The sequence below is a fragment of the Haliotis asinina genome, chromosome 7 (assembly GCF_037392515.1).
Source record: "Haliotis asinina isolate JCU_RB_2024 chromosome 7, JCU_Hal_asi_v2, whole genome shotgun sequence".
Taxonomy (NCBI): Eukaryota; Metazoa; Mollusca; class Gastropoda; order Lepetellida; family Haliotidae; genus Haliotis; species Haliotis asinina.
In genome coordinates, this window is record NC_090286.1 from 20,353,452 (window position 1) to 20,374,448 (window position 20,997).

Here is a 20,997-nt window from a genome sequence, read left to right on the forward strand (position 1 = left end):
CTCTTTCTCTATTGACTTTCATTCATGAAAGTGCACATGAGAAAGTATTATGTCCTGTGTATATCAGTTGTGCTGAGACATAGCTAGGTGTTGGTGTACAGGTTCATACAGTCCTGACAGTGCTTGGATTACATTCAAGTGACACTCACGTACAGGACATAATGAAGAACCGCGGTCTGACTCTACTTGTTTGTATGCATGGTTAATGGTGGTCTGCAGGGCTGTTTCTGACAGTAAGTCAAGGATGGCAGCCTGTTACTGGGATATGGTGACTTGGGATTGCCATGTTGTCTGTTGGTGGATGAGGAGCTCTCTTCCCAACACCTTCCACAACCATACCTAGCCACATCTACTCCATCTGATGAGTGCAGCTGGGGAGTGGGAGTGATTCAAACACAGAGGATACTAAACAACTTTCATGTAATACTATTTTTATTGAACAAGTGAATGATTTGTTATATAACCAACAAAAGTGAGTTTGATACTAAATCTTGCACGAATTTTATGAAAATGTTATTTCACAGAAGCAAGTTTAGTATTCTGTTTATTACTTCCAAGACAAATTGATAGAAACTGCGGCTACAGTGTGAGGACTCTCAGTTTTCGAGTCAAACAAGGTCCAGCACCACTGCGACAGCGGCATTAGCATTGTGACGTCAGAACTCTGAACCCTTATGACGTCATGCATCTGGCGGTATTACACTAGTGTAACATTGCCGTAAAAATATTGCATTGCAGTATCTTCCACGGGCAATTAACGAATTATTGTATTACATGGGTATCTATATAGCATATATGCTCAAAGCACTTTGTTTTCCCCCCTCGATCATTGGATGTCATTCTTAGTGGCACAACCTATTACCACTATCAACTTCCTGTGGAACATCCAACTCTCGTAGCCACTAGGCGCACAGAGTTAATTAGGCATTCCTATCTTAATGAGGTACCCATTCATAGCTGGCTACTGGGACACATAGTCACAGTGCTTTGTCCAAGTTTCACTGCACGTTGCTGTACCCACAACTAGGTGTGTGCATGCATTCATGTGGTCACTATCTGTTTTTTTTAATTAACAGATTTGTGGGAGCTCAGGGTGGTGTACTGTACTCTACTGCTAGACACATATTAGATGATCCTGCACACTAAACGCATTTGTGACAAGAGAGGCAGTACAACGAATTGGGCGAGTACACTTGGCTGCTACAGGTAGCTTGACGATTATGCACGTGCAATACATGCTAACCGTGACATGCAATCAACACTGCATATTCCTTCGAATGATAAGACTGCAATTTCAGGCATAAGATACTGATATTCCACGCTAACCTTTAGTTAAGACGAAGACAAATAGATGATTGGGGCATTGACAAGCATTTTAGATATTCAACAATTTTGTTAAAAAAAACCCAGGAAAATGTCATTTGCTTCGTGAAATGGATCGGTGGTCCTAAACATATTTGCTCAGTATATTGTGTTGATTCAATTTGTTGGGATTGTACCTGTTCCCAAATCGTGTGCTATAACAATTCATGCGTGAAACGCACGGGGAAAATGAACTTCTCGATATTTATCAGACCTGTCTCCTTCTTGTTTCAAGTGGATCGTTCTGTGGGTGTTCCCAAGTATGCAAAGTGGGGTCATTTGTCAGGTCGTGGATCATCTTATATGTGTTTACCAGTAGGGGTTGTGACAATACTGAAAGAGTCAAAGTCTGTACACAAAGTTGACTCGAAGGTTTTTGCACCTGGTCACAGATGGGCTTGATCCCGGCACCTCAAACTCACCCCTAGAACATTTAACCTGAAATCATCTGTTGACAAGGCATTAACAATCTTTCTAATGGGGATTTACAATTCAGTAATTACTTTTCACTAGCAAACATTTCAACACTTTAGGAACTTAATGTGACACACAGATCATAGATAATTTTGTCAACACTATTCGTCAGTGTTTCACATTTAGTGTTGCAGTAACAGGTCAATCAAGCAACTAGACAAAAATATTATTGATTCCAATCCCCCTAGCTCGTCATCATATTGTCATTAATGTCAGACTACAGAAGGACATTGTGAAGTCCAAACGTCTGTGATGGAATTCTGTTAAACACTTGAGGACAGCATTAGGTGATCATTATCACAGCTAGGGCTTGCCATCCCTTTGGTGCATGTAAAAGATAGTGTATTTGCATTGAGTGTCCATAGCTGAGAATGTCAGTTGTCAGTGAAGGAATCTTTATAGGAACTCACATAATCTTATCAATTCCATAATGAGCTGTTGTCATGTAAGACTTTGCAATATGATATAGAGTAATATCCCTGACAATATCGTATTCGTAGGTCTGACGTGAATGTATTGAACACATGGTACTCTAGTGGCTGTCTGAGGAACAATGTTACCTGACAGCTTCTTGTGCAAGGCTGTTCAAGGCTGTTGTTTTAGCCTTCATGATAAATATCACTGTTTGTATCCCCCCAGGATGGTTAAATAATAAAATCCAATCAAAACTGTTTCCTACATCAGTATTCTCTGTCTGTTCTGTTTTGTCGTCTGCAGCACATTTTCACATTTATCCAGAATACGTACAGATTTTAATTCTGAAATAATGGGAGACCTATAGTTAGACTTATCCAGACTGAAAATTGACCACCTGTAGATGTACACTAGATGCACTGGCCTTAACATTTTCAGAACTACCTCTAGTTTGTGTGCTGTGAAGGCTGACATGCCTGTTTCTTAATCTGTGCAGGTGTTTGAAATAAAATATCTCTTGCTATGTTCAGATGATGTTATCACAATATTACAATATATCACAGTATTTAAATATTACAACAGTAATTTTGGTCTATAAACAATAGTTCATTTCAAACAAACATCAATAAGACTTGATGCTACCTATCATCCTAGTACTAAATGCTTGTCCTATTTTAGTTAAAACGTAATATCTTTTCCAGGTCATTCTCCAGAAACCAAAACTCATTGATGTAGCATGTGTTTAAAAGTCAACACAGAAACTTCAAAGATTTCAATATTTTAGGGCATATTGGATCACAAATGCTTGACCCAAATTGAATTTAAAAGGAAAAGCACATAAAACAGAAAGACTAATAGCCTGTCACTGGTGGATTAAAAGTCTGATGTGTTTGATGAGCAATTTCAACAATCGGGCTGGCACCAATGTGTCTCATTGGTTTTTGGTGTGGTGGGTTTTACTAATTCCAACAAAACAGTCTGCAGTTTGCAAGTATTTATCCGTCTTTCTTTCAAATGAAAGCTTACTTCTACCAGCAACTAAACCCCTCAAGTGCATCTGACAAACAGAGCTGTTCTCCTGGCTTTGTGTAAACAGGTTTATGCCTGTGCTGATCTTCAAGGACAGCAACAATATCATTATCCTGCACTTCTAGTGAGTCTTTATGTGTTTCTGTGAATCGACCCAATAAATGGACTGTAGTCAGTAATCTAACCTTCTCCCTTTAGACATATAATTACTGTACCAGATTTTGGAATCAAGTGTATAAATGCCTTGACATCAACTTCAGATATACTGCCATGAACAAATCTGAGTTAGTACCGTGCACCAAACCGTCCCATCAATTCCAAGCTCAATCAGATAGTATAACATGTCAATACAAATAATTTATACACATGATTATGGAGATTTGGTTTCAACCACCCACACTGAAAGTCTTGGTATCGTGTAAGTACCATGGAAGTCCTCCTGTCCTAGATTAACATCAAGAATGAATAATGGCATATATTTCCATCTTATATGGTGCAGACACGGCCCCCTCTCCAAGTCAATAGGTTTTATGATGGACTGTTACAGGAGGGTCTGGTAGGTCTTGCTTTAACCCTTGCCCTTATTACTTCATTTTTTCAGTAATGTGTCTGGAAGTTCCTCCATCCCCAATGATTATCTACTCAGACACTCCTTGCAGCATGGGCCAGCACACTAGCTCACACTAAACAAGCTGCTACACACACCTTGCTCCAGATTAGGATGGTTGACAGTCTACTCATTATAGGGATTACAGTATGTACCTTGCATCTGTCAGCTTATGTTTTATACTTAAGTGTTTCATAAAGTCCTGGGCCTAGAATTTTGAAGCATTATTACTGCTAAGATAGTTGTAAGTTAGTGTTAGTGTATGGCACTTAAGACTATCTAAGTGCTAAGAGAGCTTTGAAAATCTAGGCCCTGTATTCCAAGCATGGCTGGCATCACAAAATATACTTGTACTTGCCTGATACCATGGTTACTGAATTATTTGTCATTAAAACGGAAAGGGGTTTTGTTGCTTTCACAGTGTTGTCACCATGTTGACTTGTACTCACCTGTTACTGAGGTATTTGTTGTAGTTGAACACCTGAATGTCAATGACCTCTTCACTCTCAATAGGACGAGCCACTGGCCACTCAAATGACTGAAAATATACATGCATTAGAAAATAACTACCATTATGAATGTGGTGCACCGATACGTTTCAGGCATCTCTTACATGTTTTCGTCTTTTGATGATTTCCAACATCAATGCTCCAGTATGACACACCTATATGCCATATTTGATAACATTTCTATATGACCCATCGGGTCTCTGAAAAGGAGCTTAAGTTCTTGAGCAATCAGCCGATTATATTTCTTGGCCTTAACTTTATGAGTAGAAATGAACAGGTGTTAAACAATGACAGACTGCTCAGAGTAACCACAACAATGTGTAAGTATTTCACTACAAATGTATATCTACACCACAAAGTTGTAATGGCAAAAGGCATCAGAACAAAATCAGAAATGACAGATATGCTGGTTTCAGTTCTTCACTCACTTGCAACTTGACTGATTAGGATGATCACACAGATCTTCAATCATAGAGGTAATGTATTGATTCTTACTGAGACTGACTGTTTTCAACAAACACATTTACAAAAATAGGACATGTTAACAGTGACCTTGACATGAGTAATTCATTTTAACATCCAGAAATCTCTCTTTCAGAAAGGAAAACAGAGCAATAAGGTTCTACAGCTAACATGGTTGTTGAATATTTGCAGAAATTAAATACCACAGACATAGAGACTTCAATTCAAATTGTAGTTGTGTAGCCTAGTGGTTGAAGCATTTGGCTGTCAAGCAAAGGAATAGGTTTGATTCCCCACTGGAGTATAATGTGAAGCCCACATCTGGTGTCCTAACCCATGATATTGTTGAAACCAAAACTAACTCAATGATATGTAACTAATACAGACCAGAACTAACTCACTGATGTATAACTAATACAGACCAGAATTAACTTGCTGATATATAACTAATACAGACCAGAACTAAATCACTGATACATAACTAATATTCTGGTCTAACTCACTGATATATAACTAATACAGACCAGAACTAACTCACTGATACATAACTAATATTCTGGTCTAACTCACTGATATAAAACTAATACAGACCAGAACTAACTCACTGATACAGAACTAATCCAGATCAGAACTAAGAGAACAAAATGCTGAGTATATCATCCTACTCCATATCTGATTTACTGTACATGAAAATACAGATCAGATCTGAATGAATTAGTAAATGATATTCAAATGTACTACTGCTGAGACATCACTCCTGAACAAAAGATTCAAATTCATACTATCCTTCAGACACGTTTTGTTAATTCTGCAGTAAGACCTACCTTTTTCTACCCTCTGACAAAACATTTGCTATATGTCTCAGTAAGTAAAAGATTTACACTTCATTACTGTCCATTATTTCTTTTTCTAACAAAAAAAATTGGTTTTTTGCCTGAGAAAGACCAACTTTGACACAATGCAATAGAGAAACCTATCACGTCATCAATTCCTCAGAAACCTATTTGACATGGGCACACTTGCTAAACAGTTCAAAGACCGAACACCAAGTTGTGTAAAAGCCATGATGTTGAAGGTTGAAGGTCATTAAATGGCACCATACATCCAAATTGTTAACATGCACAAACAATCCTGACATGTGTGGTGCCAACCTTCCCACATTTCAACTACCTTTGAACCCATGCTGAACATGGTTGCCTATATCACAAAATGGCCTCCAGGAATACACGAAACTTTTTTGTAGTTGGTTGACTGGATGGACAGGGTAGATCAATATGCCAAATACAGTTCAATGCAACGTTCAGTTCAGGGGAACTTAATCACCAAAAGGCCAAGAAAGAGAACAAGGGTTATTTTTCCTTCTTTAAACCTCATAGGTTAAAGCAAAATGTGTGACTATACTGGGCCTGATCGGCTGAGGTGTATCTTGGTTACGCATTTCGTACGAAGTGTACACATCAGACATAGATACTGGAGGCACGTGTGCCTTTTTATAGAGAGAATCTCGGTAGCGGTGTTACTTGTGACGTCACAGGAGTGTTCTCATGCTGTGACATCATGGCAGCACAGTTGTCGATTCCCCGTAGGAGCATTGCGGCGTGGATTGGTCGTATTATCGAGGTGATTGATTAAGCATTTTTAACCTCCTGTTGTTTGGGGATGTGATTCCGATTTGGATTGTTGTGAGAACAGAGTAGATTTTGTGACTGTATTGTCAGAAGGATAATCTGACTACTGTTTAAAATAAGGTATTTGTAACTAGGATTTATTTACAAATAAATGGGTGAAACAACATGTGTGTTTGTTGTGTGGAATGGCTGCTCTCTGGGTTAGAGAGTTGGGGTCTCGAGTTATTGGCTTGATAACTGGGGAAGGAAAAACAACAATACAAGTGAGTGGGTTGCTCCCTATAAAATTTAGTGATCGGGTTGATTTGATTATACAGAAAGTTTTTGTACAAATAAACATATTCCACTGGCGTGCCACGGCAACTATCTAGTTGCCCCACTTTATATTGCTAACTCTGTAAGTGTTAGCAACACTGAAGTTCTCAAAATGTCCTCATGGGTAGCCCCGGGTTTAATCTCCTTGTACTCTTTAAGGATCCTATCCAGGTGCGTGGATTTGGGTTGAGTGTAACCGCTTTGCCGGATCAGATTCTATTGGGTACATTGTCATGATTTTGTTGGCGGCACACTGCCCATGACTCAGTAATAAGTTCACTTTCGTCAATGGTGTGAGACCAGTTGTGAAACAGAGGGACCGGTGTGGATCCCACGTATGTGGCCTGCTCTGTGGCTGGGTGTTTCCAGACATTTTTGAAGGTACTGGTGGTGGCTTGAGTGGGTCCTGGTTTGGACGATGAGGTAGGGCTGATCTTCTGAGTAGTTGCAGCTGTCAAGCTCGGAGCCATGAATGCGGTGGATATGCACCAAGCAGTCGTCTTCACAACTAGTTTTTGACACAGATAATGCATTCATGCCTGGCATCTGTGTGCTTGCTATTTACATGGCGTGTGAGGGCATCCTTCCGTGAAAATTTTTGTTTTCTCCATGTTGGATGATTGTGACGTCAGCTGTTAGTGATGTCACATTGTGACACCAGGGTTTGTTGTGTATACGTTAACAGAGGCGTTGGTGATTTACTAATGTCATCGTTTGGGTAACGTAGCGGGGTAAGGACAGGGAATCTCTGTTATCCTCCCCTACAAAAGAACCGCGAAAGAACAATAGAATGGTTCTAGTTAGTAAATATAATCCTATGAATATGGAACTCAATGCCATTGTCAGAAAACCTATTAAGTGGCTCAGACATCTGCCTAGACACTTTCCCCTCACCACATATTGCTGCTTACCGCAAAAACAAAACTCTTCAGGATCACTTAGTCAAAGCCTTTGACCTATCCCAGACAACTACAACAAATCAGTAGACAGAAAGTCAATTTCATTGACAATATGTGCGACAAAGCAAATTGCAAAATCTGCAAAATATTAGGCAACAGTGACACTTTCACCAGTTCCGCTGATATCACGCACAAGCGTGACAAACCTGTGACACTTCATTTCAATTCGTAACATCATGGCAAAAATGATCTGCAATTCCAAATCATAACCCAACTCAAAGACAATCCGGACTCTGAGACAACCATGAAAAAAAGAAGATCTCTTGATTTAAAGTGGCTATTTGAGCTCCATACGTTCCACCCGCAAGGACTCAACGGCAGGATTTGTAGGCTGAAATATCCCTTTCGCCTTACCTACTCATATTTTCAGAGTTGACAAGTCATGTTACAATATGATGGAGGCACTTGTGTGGATGTTGTAAATCTAATTTCTGGCATAGTAATATGTTCCTAGTCCACCTGCTTCAGGTGTTCCAGCCTCAGTGAACCACTTAACTTCATGTTCAAGGAGATGATATTGATGTGGCATGTATTGAACCAACAGTCAATCATCATGCTGGTATGATCATTAAACACAGGTTTCTCATGCATATCAAGTACAATACACTTAAAGGTCACCTGGTACTCACCTCATCAAATAAGCATGTGTCTTCTGAGTTTTCATGGGTCCTTGTGTAGTGGGACACACCTGGAAGATACAACAATCCATTAACAATCAAGCAATACGAAAGTTTCACACGATAAAGCCTTTACTTCATCAATACAACTATTTTCCATTTGATCCAGCAACATCATTTGAGCTGATCAATTTCATCTGGCTAATTCAATACAGCAACTGGTCCTACAGAAATAAATGTAGTTTCAAAGTTAAATACCAAATACACAGTTATTTCAGTGTCAGGTGCTTTGTTTAATACAAGACATGGTTGCATTCAAACAGTATGAAACATCATGGAGTTTCAGCCATGATGATCAGTTCACATAAATATACAATGAAATATATACTTAACGCAATAAGAAAGTTCATATGTGCTTCTCTACCTCCTGTACATACAAATACTGAACAATGTGTGTTGGGCAATATAGAACGATGAGGTGCACTAGAACTGGATCAGGCATCAAGGGTTTGCTTGATGTACCCTCCACAATCAACAGCACCATAATGGAGTCATGTATTTATTTCTCATGGACTTGCCATCTGTGTTGGAGCTTGTTCAGTTCTACGTTTGCCCCTTCTCTCATTCAACAGCTAGGCAACACTGTCACTTTGACTGCCCAACACCCATGAACACAGCATGCAATTCATTTCACCGAATGTGAAGATTCTTGTTTTGTTCAATATTACTAATGGTAATACAAACCATATCAATGTGTTCACTTTTTCCCCTCTCGACTGTGTTTAAACTGTAGACAACCATTCTCCTAAGATAACTTAGTATCTGTATCTATAAATAAGACAAGCAGTAGAAGAATATATAGATATCATGTTGAGATGATTCAATCTGAAGGCAGTCTCAGGTTTAGCTCTTCATCAGCAACTAATTCTTCTAATTGTTACATTCCAGCTGGAGAATTGGACGAGACTGATATAATGAAGCTGTCACATTTGTCTACACTGCATCTAAATAAAGTTATACGCAGGCAGATGGCTGAGCAATTCTGGCACTCTGCATGCCAGTCTCTACCCACGCACAGCATTAAAAGGTTAAGATGAAGACACTCTACTTTGGAATCAATGTTTAATTTCTAGACCTAAAAAACTCCAGATGTACCAACATTGCATTTTCTCAGTATCAAGTAAGCATCTCTACACATGTTACGAGTAACTACCAATATGATTAAAGATAATTCCACTTTTCTACTTGTTATTTTGATATTAACATATTGCTAACTGTCCTTGTATATGTAATATCTCCTATGTACAATAATGGAAAAATGAATTAATTTTCTCTGAAATTAAAATGAACCACAAAAAGAGTGCACAGGTTCCATTTGTATTGTGACTTGTGGGAGTAAACCCTTAAGTGTCACATACTGCGTGACAGACCAGGGTTTGAACCCATACCTGTCTTTCATACCCACTCTGTATACTGAATCGTGACACAATAATGTAGTGTTGGTCCCCTTTCACTCTTTACATAAGTCTCTCATAAATACTTAATTTAGCTCTGAAATATCATTTATTTTGGTATCTAATTCCAGGATGTTTACCAGTTTACTGTGCAATGATCAGCCCAAATACAATGAAAGTATGCAGGTTTATCCTGTGGAACTGAGAATCAAAATGAACTTTTGAATTGTTTCAGATCCTTCTTTCATTGATAATTACATCTTCACTGATGGACCATGTTCATAAAGTAACTGACTACATATGTTACGAAATTGTCAGTGATGCTCTTAAACATTAAATGTATAGAGCTTGACAAAAAAATAATGTAACATTGGCAACTATTTTAAAATGACAACTGTAAATAATTCAGTTGTCAAAATCAAAATATCTTTTAACTACAAACACAGTTTTTCCCAATACTTCCAATGGATTCAATACATCTCTGAAAATAGCAGCATCTTAGAATTGACTGATAGTGAGGACACCTTTGTGTGAATTAAAACCAAGGTCTAATAAGAGAAAATGTATTTCTGTCAACACACACATAAATATTGAGCACTGAGTTTGAACACAATGGATTTGACAGTTTTGTAAAAGGCATGAGTGATAGCTGAACAGTTCTTGGTGATTCTTAACATTTGTCGTAAAATGATTTTCTAATTCAGTAATTTGATGCAACTAACAAACATAACCAAAAAGCAAAGCTGTTAGCAGACTGAGTCATTCATGAGAAGCTATGAAGAGCTATACAAATTCCATGAGGTTAAACAGTTTTCTCAGACACACAAGGAGAAAATAGCATGTGTGGTGATAATCCGATAATCTCTCCCTATCTAGTGTATCAATCTCTTGAGACATTACAACCAGATGCAGCTCATCAAATTAATGATAAATGATGAAAATTTTATTGCTGTGAAATATGTGAATGTTTTTCTATTTGCCTGTAAAATCAATATGTGGTTCAGTATTGGTGGTGTGCCTGAGGCTGAATCACCTGCAGTCTAACAGGGCTATGTAAACGCAATAAATTATTGATCATCTGTCTCAGTTGTTTGTTTTTAACAATCGTAGCTCCTTCTGAGAAACATGCACGAGTAGATGCAAGGCTAGATTTTCTTGCACTAGGATACAAGAAACTCATTACACACACGATAAATAGAACACATTTCCTGTTGATATGTTATTGATCTGAGTGATTAGTACTGCAGCATAATTAGAAGACCCTCTCACTGATGATGCTAGTTAAGATTTACCATGATTAATCAACTTTGGAACAAAGCAGTGGGTTGATTCTATGAATGTCGATGGAGTACTGAGAGCACCATTTTGAAGACAATCACATTTATTTGAACATACTAAAAAATTAATTAAATCAATTTGGTATTTGCCTCCACCTACATTTAGTCTCTCCTATTCCTTCATATTACTTCCTCCTCACAACATGAACAGATCAATTGTTGTAGCAGCAGGTCTTACAGCATACATGGGAATTCCATCTCAGTGTACAATTCAAGACAATACCAAACACATTTACCAATGAGCAAGACAGGACTACAGAAATGTTCAAGTATGGTTATCAATAACAAAAACAGCTAACAGATCTACAAACCATGGACTGACACAAATGAAATTTATTCTGAAAGAATTACTGAACGAAGACTACTGGTGAAACATAACATGCCACATTGTTGGGAAGAGTATATTTTGCAGTTTCAGACAATGTGGCAGAATGTCTGTTGCTTTCTGGGTGAAAATTAACTAATCATGGCGACCTGGAGAACACACTATATGACACTAACTGGTCATTTCCAACATGGGTGTCATGCTGATTAGACACTTGCTCTGCAACACATCATGATCAATATTTCAAACTGGACTGTTCAAATTCACTGGAAATTTGTTCCTTGTTTACTATGCCTAACAGAATCTCACACTTAACATGTAAAACAATCTCACACACAAAATCGTCAGTCTTCATATATCCAGAAGAAATTATATAATTTACAAGTCTTGGATTGTCGATGTACAATTAATCGATTTGACTGGGTAGTTTTAGAAGCATTTCTGAAGTTCAAGGCTCAGTACAAGCAAATAATCATGCAGTATCCAACTCTATTGTACACTAACAGGAAAACATTCGTGTGTTTTGTGACCTGGAACTTGAAAACCTAAAAATGGACAAATCTTGGACTTTCTTGATCTGAGGGTGTGAATGATAGTGTGCAAATGAGATGGATGTTGGTGGATCTGATCAGCTATTGATCAAACACCTACAGTTTGCTTTCACCCAGCAATCTAGGAACACTGATTGCCCAGATTCACCAAGGCCCATGTTAAAAGTAATAAGCTAAGCATGACATTTATCTCTTAGACAATGCACTTTTGTCTACAAAATCACATTTTTTTAATCCCCCCTCTTGGCATTTGTGCTATGCTCATCAAGAATTAATCCTTTGTTCTGTCTATAACTCCCTTACACTTTAATCTACTTTTGCTCCATATTGTACTTCATCTGAAATTGGAGATATTTGTTTCGACATCTGATCCAAGGGGCCTAGGAAGAAACAGTGTATAATTAGATCCTTTAGGCCCACTTCTTCCCATCTGTTACAATTACCTCCAGAGACTTCCAAATGTGATAATGACATCACAGTAAGGATACAACTCTAACATGCAGGAATGTTTTCATGGCATTCCTTCACAACAAACACCTGAAGCCACCATATTTGGACTAGTGGGAAGGTATGAAAATTGTGAAATGGTTGATCAAGACAGCTCTGACAATCATTACAGCAGACAGGGTCACTGAACACATCAACAAAAGCTTTTAAGATGATCAATCAACACGTTCAGGCCATTCTGATAAGCAGAGAGTTTCAAATCAATATCATTGCTGCCATTTTGTAGAATCCCAAACAAAAGATGCTTGTGTCAGTCTGGCCGTTATCTCTAATCAGGGATTATAGTTTCAAATGTTATACTTTGCACTTCATACTGGCTATAACAAATGGATGGTAAAAGTTAATCTGATACAATCAGATTCTTGTAGTAGTAAGTACATCATGTCTAAATATGTTTCTTACAGAGAAAATAGAGAATGTTGTATCAACAGATACTACAAGGAGTGCTCTAATACATTAGAACAAATTCGCACTTTCTGCATTCATTGCACAGTTAAAGGTGAAAGATGAAAGTTGAAATATATTTAGACATATGGAATTTGCTGAAAATTTGTAATGATGTTATAAGGATTTTATCTTCATCACGTATAAGGCTACAGAACATTCAACTTTTCAATTTTACATTTTGATCAATACATAAAATCAATCAGTGTATGACAAAAAGACAACAATGTGCATCAAGTCAAAAGCTATATTGTCATTTACAGGAATATTCTTGCTGTGTTTACCTAGAATTTACCTCTTGAATCAACTGGCTGTCAGCCTCTTAAAATTTAATACACCAGTACAATTGAATTAAAGTGGTATGATCACTTTAGTAGTGATGTTACTGGGGGCAACCAGCACAAACACATGCACATGCAAGTCATTTGCTTTTCTGCAGAAACTGATGGCACCATGGTACAGGTCAAACATAGGGAATACCACTGGAACAAGTGCAAACAAACAAACTTATCCTTTATCCTTTGTGTGACAAATATTTATTCAGAAGAAGAGATTTATCATAACTGTAGCCATGGCAGAGAGACCTAAGGGGGATCATTTATCTCGATTTAAACTCATAGCCGGGCATTCTGGCATGGATATTAATTTAGTGTTGACCTTATTATGATAGGATGCATTCCGCCACAGTGTGTTATTATTCTACATCACCTCAGGGAGATAACCAGCCATTTTATCCAGCAGAACAAAAAACCCATCATTATCAGTAGTTCTGTTGCGTGAGAAAAGGACATTGCTTGTGATGAGGATCGGTGCTAGCATCAAACATGGCTGTGGAGTATTACAAGGTAATCTCTAGCAATATAGATGGATATGATGCCTTATGTTTGGAGAAAACTGAACGTCGAAAACAGTTATGCATAACAAGTTTTAATTATGAAGAATACAAATGATACTTTACTGCCAGAAGTTATGAACATATCTTGATTGAAGTCAGAGTTGATTTAGTTTATGTCAAAAATCACAAAGGAATGGTGTTGTAAATTGATCATAGTTCATCCTACCGAAATATAGTATTGACAAAAAGTAAGGGAACTAAGAAATTGAATGCAGCAAACGTTAAAGTGAAACTGCGTGTTACTGTAGCATTGCACCCAAATGCAACATCCAATGACAATGAAATTCCACATGATGCCATACCAACAAACCAACCTCTGTAAACATATTGGAGAACTCACAATCACTAACGCAATAGAGTTGAACACATGCTGAAAAATGCCTCCAACGCAGTATCTCAAAAAGATACAAAATGGGGAATTGTGGATATGACAGAGGTGGGGACATCATTGTGTCGAGTATGACTGAATGTTGGGTATATCAAAAAGTGCAATTTCATGCCTGTCGGACAAATACTGTCAAACAGGTGAGCTTGCAATGAAACCTGGGTGTGGTAGACCAAAATCAACGATACCATGACAGGATTGTCTCATTACATTAATGGCCCTTAGCAGTAGGTTAAAATCAGCAAAGGCCATCAACAAGCAATTCTGTACACTCACAGGGTGACGAATGTCACATTCAACCCTAAAAGACCAGCCCCATCATGCCCATCTGAAAGTCAGGTGGCCTTTCAAGGGTGTTACCCTTATAGCTCACCATACACACCAAAGACTGGCATGCTCTAGGCAGCATCAGGGATGGGCTTTGAGCCATTGGCCTTACACCATATTCCCAGATGAGGTTTTGCCTCAGATTCACACATGGCAGGAAACGTTGCTGGTGCTGTAGTGGTGAGCGGTATGCCAGAGTGGCAATTATTGACTATGATCGATATGGGCGTGGCAGTGTCATGGTTTGGGACGAGTGTTACTTATGACAGGTGATCAGATCTGGCCATCTTTGATGGATCCTTGACTGGTCAACGATACGTTGATGAAAATTTGAATCCTGTCGTGGCTCCACTGACTAGAATCATCAGCAAGAATTTTGAATTCCCAGATGATAATGCCAGACCACATCACATCCAAACTGTCACAGCTTATCTCTGACATGAGGGCATACACGCATTAGACTGGCCTTCTAAGTCCCCAGACCTGTGCCCAATTGAACATCTACAGGACATTCTTGGTCGAAGCGTGTACGCCAGGAACACCACACCAGTCAACCTGGCCCCACTTGGCGCAGCTCTTCAAGAGGAATGATGGGCAATACCACAGGCAACCATCCAAAAATTAATCAACATTATGCCATCAAGGTGTCGTGAACAGGTTGCCCAACATGTACAAGTTGGACACACCAGATATTGAAGTTCATGCCCAAATTTCATTTAGTTGACATTCAGATCAATTTCACATTCACTGTCATTTCATCAGTTCCCTTATTTTTTGTAGGTAGTATATATATCTTGAGACAGTTCTCATGCATGGCTGTGATATGTTTTAAACATCAGGAAACATTGCTTGACCAATTTTGTTACATACTTCCTTACAAAAACAAAAGTCATTCTTAAGTAATATTATTACAAATATTCATAAATGTAATCGTGTATGTCCTCCTAACACCAATTTTCATGTGTAACTTTTCTAAACTGGCCCATGTGAATGAGGTGAGGTGAAAAAAGAACAGAAATGTCCCCGGGGTCTCCCCAAAATGACTGTTATGAAGTACCCAACAGCGTCACTTATACTTGTTAATTGACAAAGAAGAAAAATCCCTTTTTGTTGGAGCTGCATTCCAGGAGGCTTGCTTGAGTTTGATTACCTTCCTAGTGAGGTTTTGTTGCATTCTGCACAGTGAAGAAAGCTCAATGGGATGCTGGTAATTGGTCATTCTATGGTTGTCAATCTGACATCAACTCACTCTATTTCATTGAGGCCACACCAAGAATGTGAAGTCATCTAGTTAAATAAAATGCCCATCTAATATGTTTATTGAAAAGATTTAAAGCATTTAATCAGACTATAACTGGTTTTTAATGATCCATTCAGATTGTGTGAACACCAGTACTAAATTCTCATGGCAATAAACACCACTTGAATAGACTGGGAGATATATTCTGCATAAGATCAAGAGAATTTCAAGTGATATCAGACATTCCCAACATTTCCTGCCTTCTTTTTATTCAACTGATTTAGATTCCCAGCTAATTAACCCTTTGGTGATTCTGAGAATGATAATTTTCAAGGTATCTCATAAATTCCTTTTACACAAGAAGACAAAGTCATCAATATCCCCTGCCATGATAAAATATTGTTCATGAATATGTGAAGTAGTTATGACCATGTCAAATTTTACATTGTTCTTCATACTGATCTAACAAAAACAAGCTTAAGTAAACTATTCATATACTAACATGCTTGTATCAACAACAGATTGTTTGAGCGTTTCCATGGATTAATGTACCTCAGTAATGTTGATACGCGAAATAGAGTGGTACTGTAAATTTATGTCATTAACTCTTCAATACCCACAAAGTGGAAGAAGTAAAGTAATACAAAATCTTAAGAACACCACCACCAATTTCAGTCAAAGTCAAAGTTGCTGCCATGATTGAAATCACAAAGAAATTATTTTATTCATTAAACCCCAAAGTACCAAACTGCACCAGGTCACCAGCATCTATGTGCCAAATTTAGTGAAGAAACACTGAAAAGTTTTAAAGTTCTGTTCCAGAGAAGGGCACTATGACCAATATCAGTCGAAGCCAAAGTTGTTACCACTGAAACACAAAAAATATTTCATTCACAAACTACTCAAACCATAGACATATCTATGTGCCACGATTGTTGAAGAACTACTGAAAAGTATTATGATCTGCTCAATCAGTGGCAATACCCAAACAAAGTACAATAACATATTCCATCCTCAGTCTTGTTCCACCAGATGGTTGAGAATATCCTCACAAACTGTAACCACTACTCATAAATGTGAAACAGTACTATCAGCATTGCATGATTAGGCCAGTGAGACATAGATAAGGAAGACTATTTTATCGTTGAGGCCTTACGAGGCAAACATGTGGAGTCTAAATATCCACCTAAGTTCAAGGGATATCCTCTTTTGGGTCTTGCTACAAGCTCCTCTTTTGGGTGGTGCTAACAAGCTCAGGGTCTTCTCTGCGATGATCTCATAGGTGAGATTTGATTTGCCATTTTTTTCTGAATTGAAATGGGTTGCAACAGGTTTGTCTCTGTTGGGAGTGATGTCAGCAAAGTGTTCATTTAGCCTCGTTGTGAAACATCTTTTAGTTTCCTCTATGTATTGTTTTTTTGCATCTTTTGCAGGTGAGCAGTTAAATCACATTTTTGCTGGTGCATCTGTATTGTCGTTTACGGTATTTGACAACAGACACTGTGCTTTGGAAAGTGTCTGAACATTTTATCACAATGCAGATTTTGCTTATTGCATGGGTTGTCGATGAATATGACTACCCGGCCACTCATCTGTGGCATACTTTTAGGGTATTCTAGTGAGGCTCATACTAGATGGTCCTTCAGGATTTTGTTTATTCTGTAGGCCATACTGTGGGGTGAGTTTAACACTCTTTGGAATATTTCTGATCCAGGTAGCAAGTGCCATCACTTCTGGATGATGGCGTTGAGCTCCTTGTTCACCGGGTTGAAATTGCAAACAAAGACCATGGCTTTTTGTTTGGTCTCAGACGGTTTTGTAGGTGGTGTCAGGAGGGTCTTCCTGTCCTTGCTGTCGGTCTTATGTTTGTTCTGTTGTATCAGTCTCTTAGGGTATCCTCGTTTGAAGTAAAAGTTTATAAGGTTGAGGCTGTGTTTTTCAAACTCCTCTGTACAGGAGCAGATACGTTTGAGTCTAAGGAACTGACTGTATGGGCCCTTAGTTTTGACATGTCTGGGGTGACATGACGTATACAACAGATAGGAGTGTGTCTTGGTGGGTTTGCAATATAGAGAAAAGCATAACTTGTTGTTCTCTTTGTCTAGACAATGAGACATAGTTTACTGTGTTCCTCTAATCATAAGTAGAAATGTCAAAATTATCACAAGACTATCAACATGCATTTTGCTAGACCCTGATCATAATGAAATATATTTCTGACAAAAATTTTAAAATGTGAAGTTTCCCACTGGTGTTATCAAACTATGGTCCAAATCCTTCTTCAACATAAAGTGATAAATATTCTGTCCTTGTGCGTGAAAGCTCTAAAACAATGTGTCCTCATATCTTGTTGGAATGGTGAAGAATGAAAGTTTAACCATTCATATTTTTCCTTGAACCATTCCTGCAATGTATTGATCTCCCCAACAGTCTTCAGGGAAATCAGGAAGTGGCATTACCATATAATCTGCATAGGCTACAGCCACAACAGCACAGGAATCTCATGATCACATGGCAATTATCACCAAGGATTCACATGTGTAGCCAGGAAAGTCAGCTTGTATTAGGTCACGACTAAGGGTATGATCAGGTCAATTGATATTCCATATGTTGTAGGTATATGAAAAATGAGAAAATGGCAGGGATGATACCTTGCCATAAACCAGCTATTTCCTCCTGTATGCTCACAATGCATATTTCACTCTGAAATAACCCTCTAGGAATGTCTAAAGGATGTGGTTACCTATTATCTAGGAATGAGACACAGTGATATATCTCATATGAGTGACTTGATTAAGCATTATGTTATGTGTAAGAGTCTACTCTATCTGCTTAATTAGGTCCTGATGAGGAATGGGTTTGAAAGTTTCATGTCTCCATTACAGCTATCTACCAGAATTCATTTTTACCCCCTCAGAAAAGGAGAGAATGGTGTGTCAGCGGTTCATGACTAGTTCTGTACTTTTTCTTATGATGTATGAAGTAGATGATAGACAATATGACTTGACTATTTCCAGTCAGGTCAATTGTTGTAGTGTTGTGACATGCATTGACAGTGTTTCTTTACAGGTCACAACTCCTTGCTTAACATGAGCCATTTAAAACAGTACCATTTAGCAATCCTGTTGCTATCAACATAGACATGAATCATTTTGTGTGCTAAGAGTATAAACAAATATTTCATACTTGTCTTTGAGATTTGCCATAGAAAGAAATGTAAGTTAAGACTGCTGTGAAGATCTACATTCTGGTGGTGTGGGACTAAGCCAAGGACTGGCTAGCTGTTCTAACCGAAAATGTAACTGTGCTTCTCAAAGTGGTGAAAATGTTCTCAACATAACATATTTGGACATGTGTTTGATAAATGCTACCATGATAAATTCAGGAGTCAAGACAGAGAGACACACCTTTAGTTACTACAACATCAATACTGGGTGTGACCACAATTTACATTGATACAAGTCAGGCAGGAGCAGTATGTTGAACACCTCAGAAATTAAATGAATAGGGGGTGGGATGTGTGTGTCATTTCAAATATCAGTGGAAGATCATTTGGATAAAGCAAAGACTATTATGGTATATGAGTCTGTAAATCTAATTTCATGATAAATACAGATTTAACATTGAACACCCTCAAATAGAATCCTTAGCCTTTCGCCTAGCATTCTGATTCATAAGTCAAACAAAAATGTCTGTTTTCAAGCCAAAAGCATGGTTGCTTCCTCTTTTGTGATAGAAACCCTGACAAAAGCCCTGGTAAGCTTAAACTGGGAATGAGATGAGGGTCAGCAGATTCAACAAGCTGTGGACATTAAGGCTGCACATATGGGACTGTGGTATCATTATGTCGGTGAATGATGGATGGGGAAAGGCCCCTCATATGACTTTACTCCCACTGGAGCACAATGGTGTCCATCTGATTGCACTGCCCTCAGGCTCTGCTGAACAACACTCACCAACTTTGAATGCCAATATTATATAGGATCTGTAAATTATGTGTTCAATAACCTGTGTCAGCCTTTTCACAGCTTTTATCAACACAACATTTTGTCCTAGGATACAAATACATCTCCTGCAGTGATATAGAGGGAACAATTTGTTCTTATTCCAAACTGGTTACTGTCAATATATTTGACCCACAGATTCTATGACACATCTGTTATACATGTATAGTACATTACTGTCTTTCATCATTTTGCCAAAATAAAGCACTCCCAGTAAGTAAGTCCTGAAAATACATGTAACAGGAACTATGTCTGGAGCAGAAATTCTGCACATAAGCCAATTTCCATTTCACAGCTGCTAAAACAATGCAAAGCGTCAGCTTGCAGTCCAACATTTACAGCACATTATCTAGACATGTGATCTACTGATATATATCACATCAAATATTTTCAGAACTTGACGTATTACAGGAATGAAAATTAGGATTCTGAATTATGGTTTGTGTAATAACTTAAAATTGTTATTTTCATTGGGAATCGCCTTTGATATATGTGCACAAGACATGACCCTCTGTTGGATGGCCTTGCTTCTAACACGTAAGGATCAGTCCCACCGGCCTAAACAGCTCAGGTTTTCTGGCAGTTCCTGATAATGTAGATTGACCGCTGACACCTACAACGTCTTTGACACTACAAGTAAAATGTCTGAATACATTCATGAATGTAATTAACAAAATTAGGTTATGTGAGAAATAATGATAGCTTCTATAGTTCAGAGATGCAGGGAGTATGGGATGGGAAGGGGGAAATAAAGAAGTGAACAAAAGCATGACGTCAAATGTTCCCTTGTCAAAGACCCAGGTCAGCAGTGTGGCCAGCTGTGTAATGATCCTGTCTGCCAATTGTTCGCCTTTGTTCTGAGATGAATAATACAAGGGTAATCACACGCCTGTAGTCATGGCAAGTGTTGAGAGGCATCTGCTGTGTTGATGGAACCATGTAAGTGCTTTCCAAACATGTACCCAGTCATATATGTGTTCTAGCCATACCATGCAATTCAGTGATCAGGTAATCTCTCCCAAGGTTCTACTGGGCTTTGTAGTTAGACGCTATATCAGCCTTTACGTAAACACTGGCTGGACACTGTAAAGACTTTTAATGTTTAGATGACAACGCTGAACATACAGCAGATTTTGAAACATTTCAGAAGGA

The 20,997-nt window shown here is 38.3% G+C and overlaps 1 protein-coding gene across 5 annotated transcripts in view; it reads right to left on the bottom strand.

Moving 5' to 3' along the window:
- The window catches only part of LOC137290618 (otoferlin-like), a 177,030-nt gene that overhangs the window by 110,855 nt on the left and 45,178 nt on the right, over positions 1 to 20,997 (bottom strand). For all 5 annotated transcript variants that reach the window (XM_067821682.1, XM_067821680.1, XM_067821681.1 and 2 more), the window contains exons 2-3: positions 8,389 to 8,447; positions 4,336 to 4,424 (exon numbers count right to left, since the gene is read on the bottom strand). In XM_067821682.1, coding sequence (XP_067677783.1) covers positions 4,336 to 4,424; positions 8,389 to 8,447 — 148 coding nt within the window. The remainder of the gene's footprint in view (positions 1 to 4,335; positions 4,425 to 8,388; positions 8,448 to 20,997) is intronic.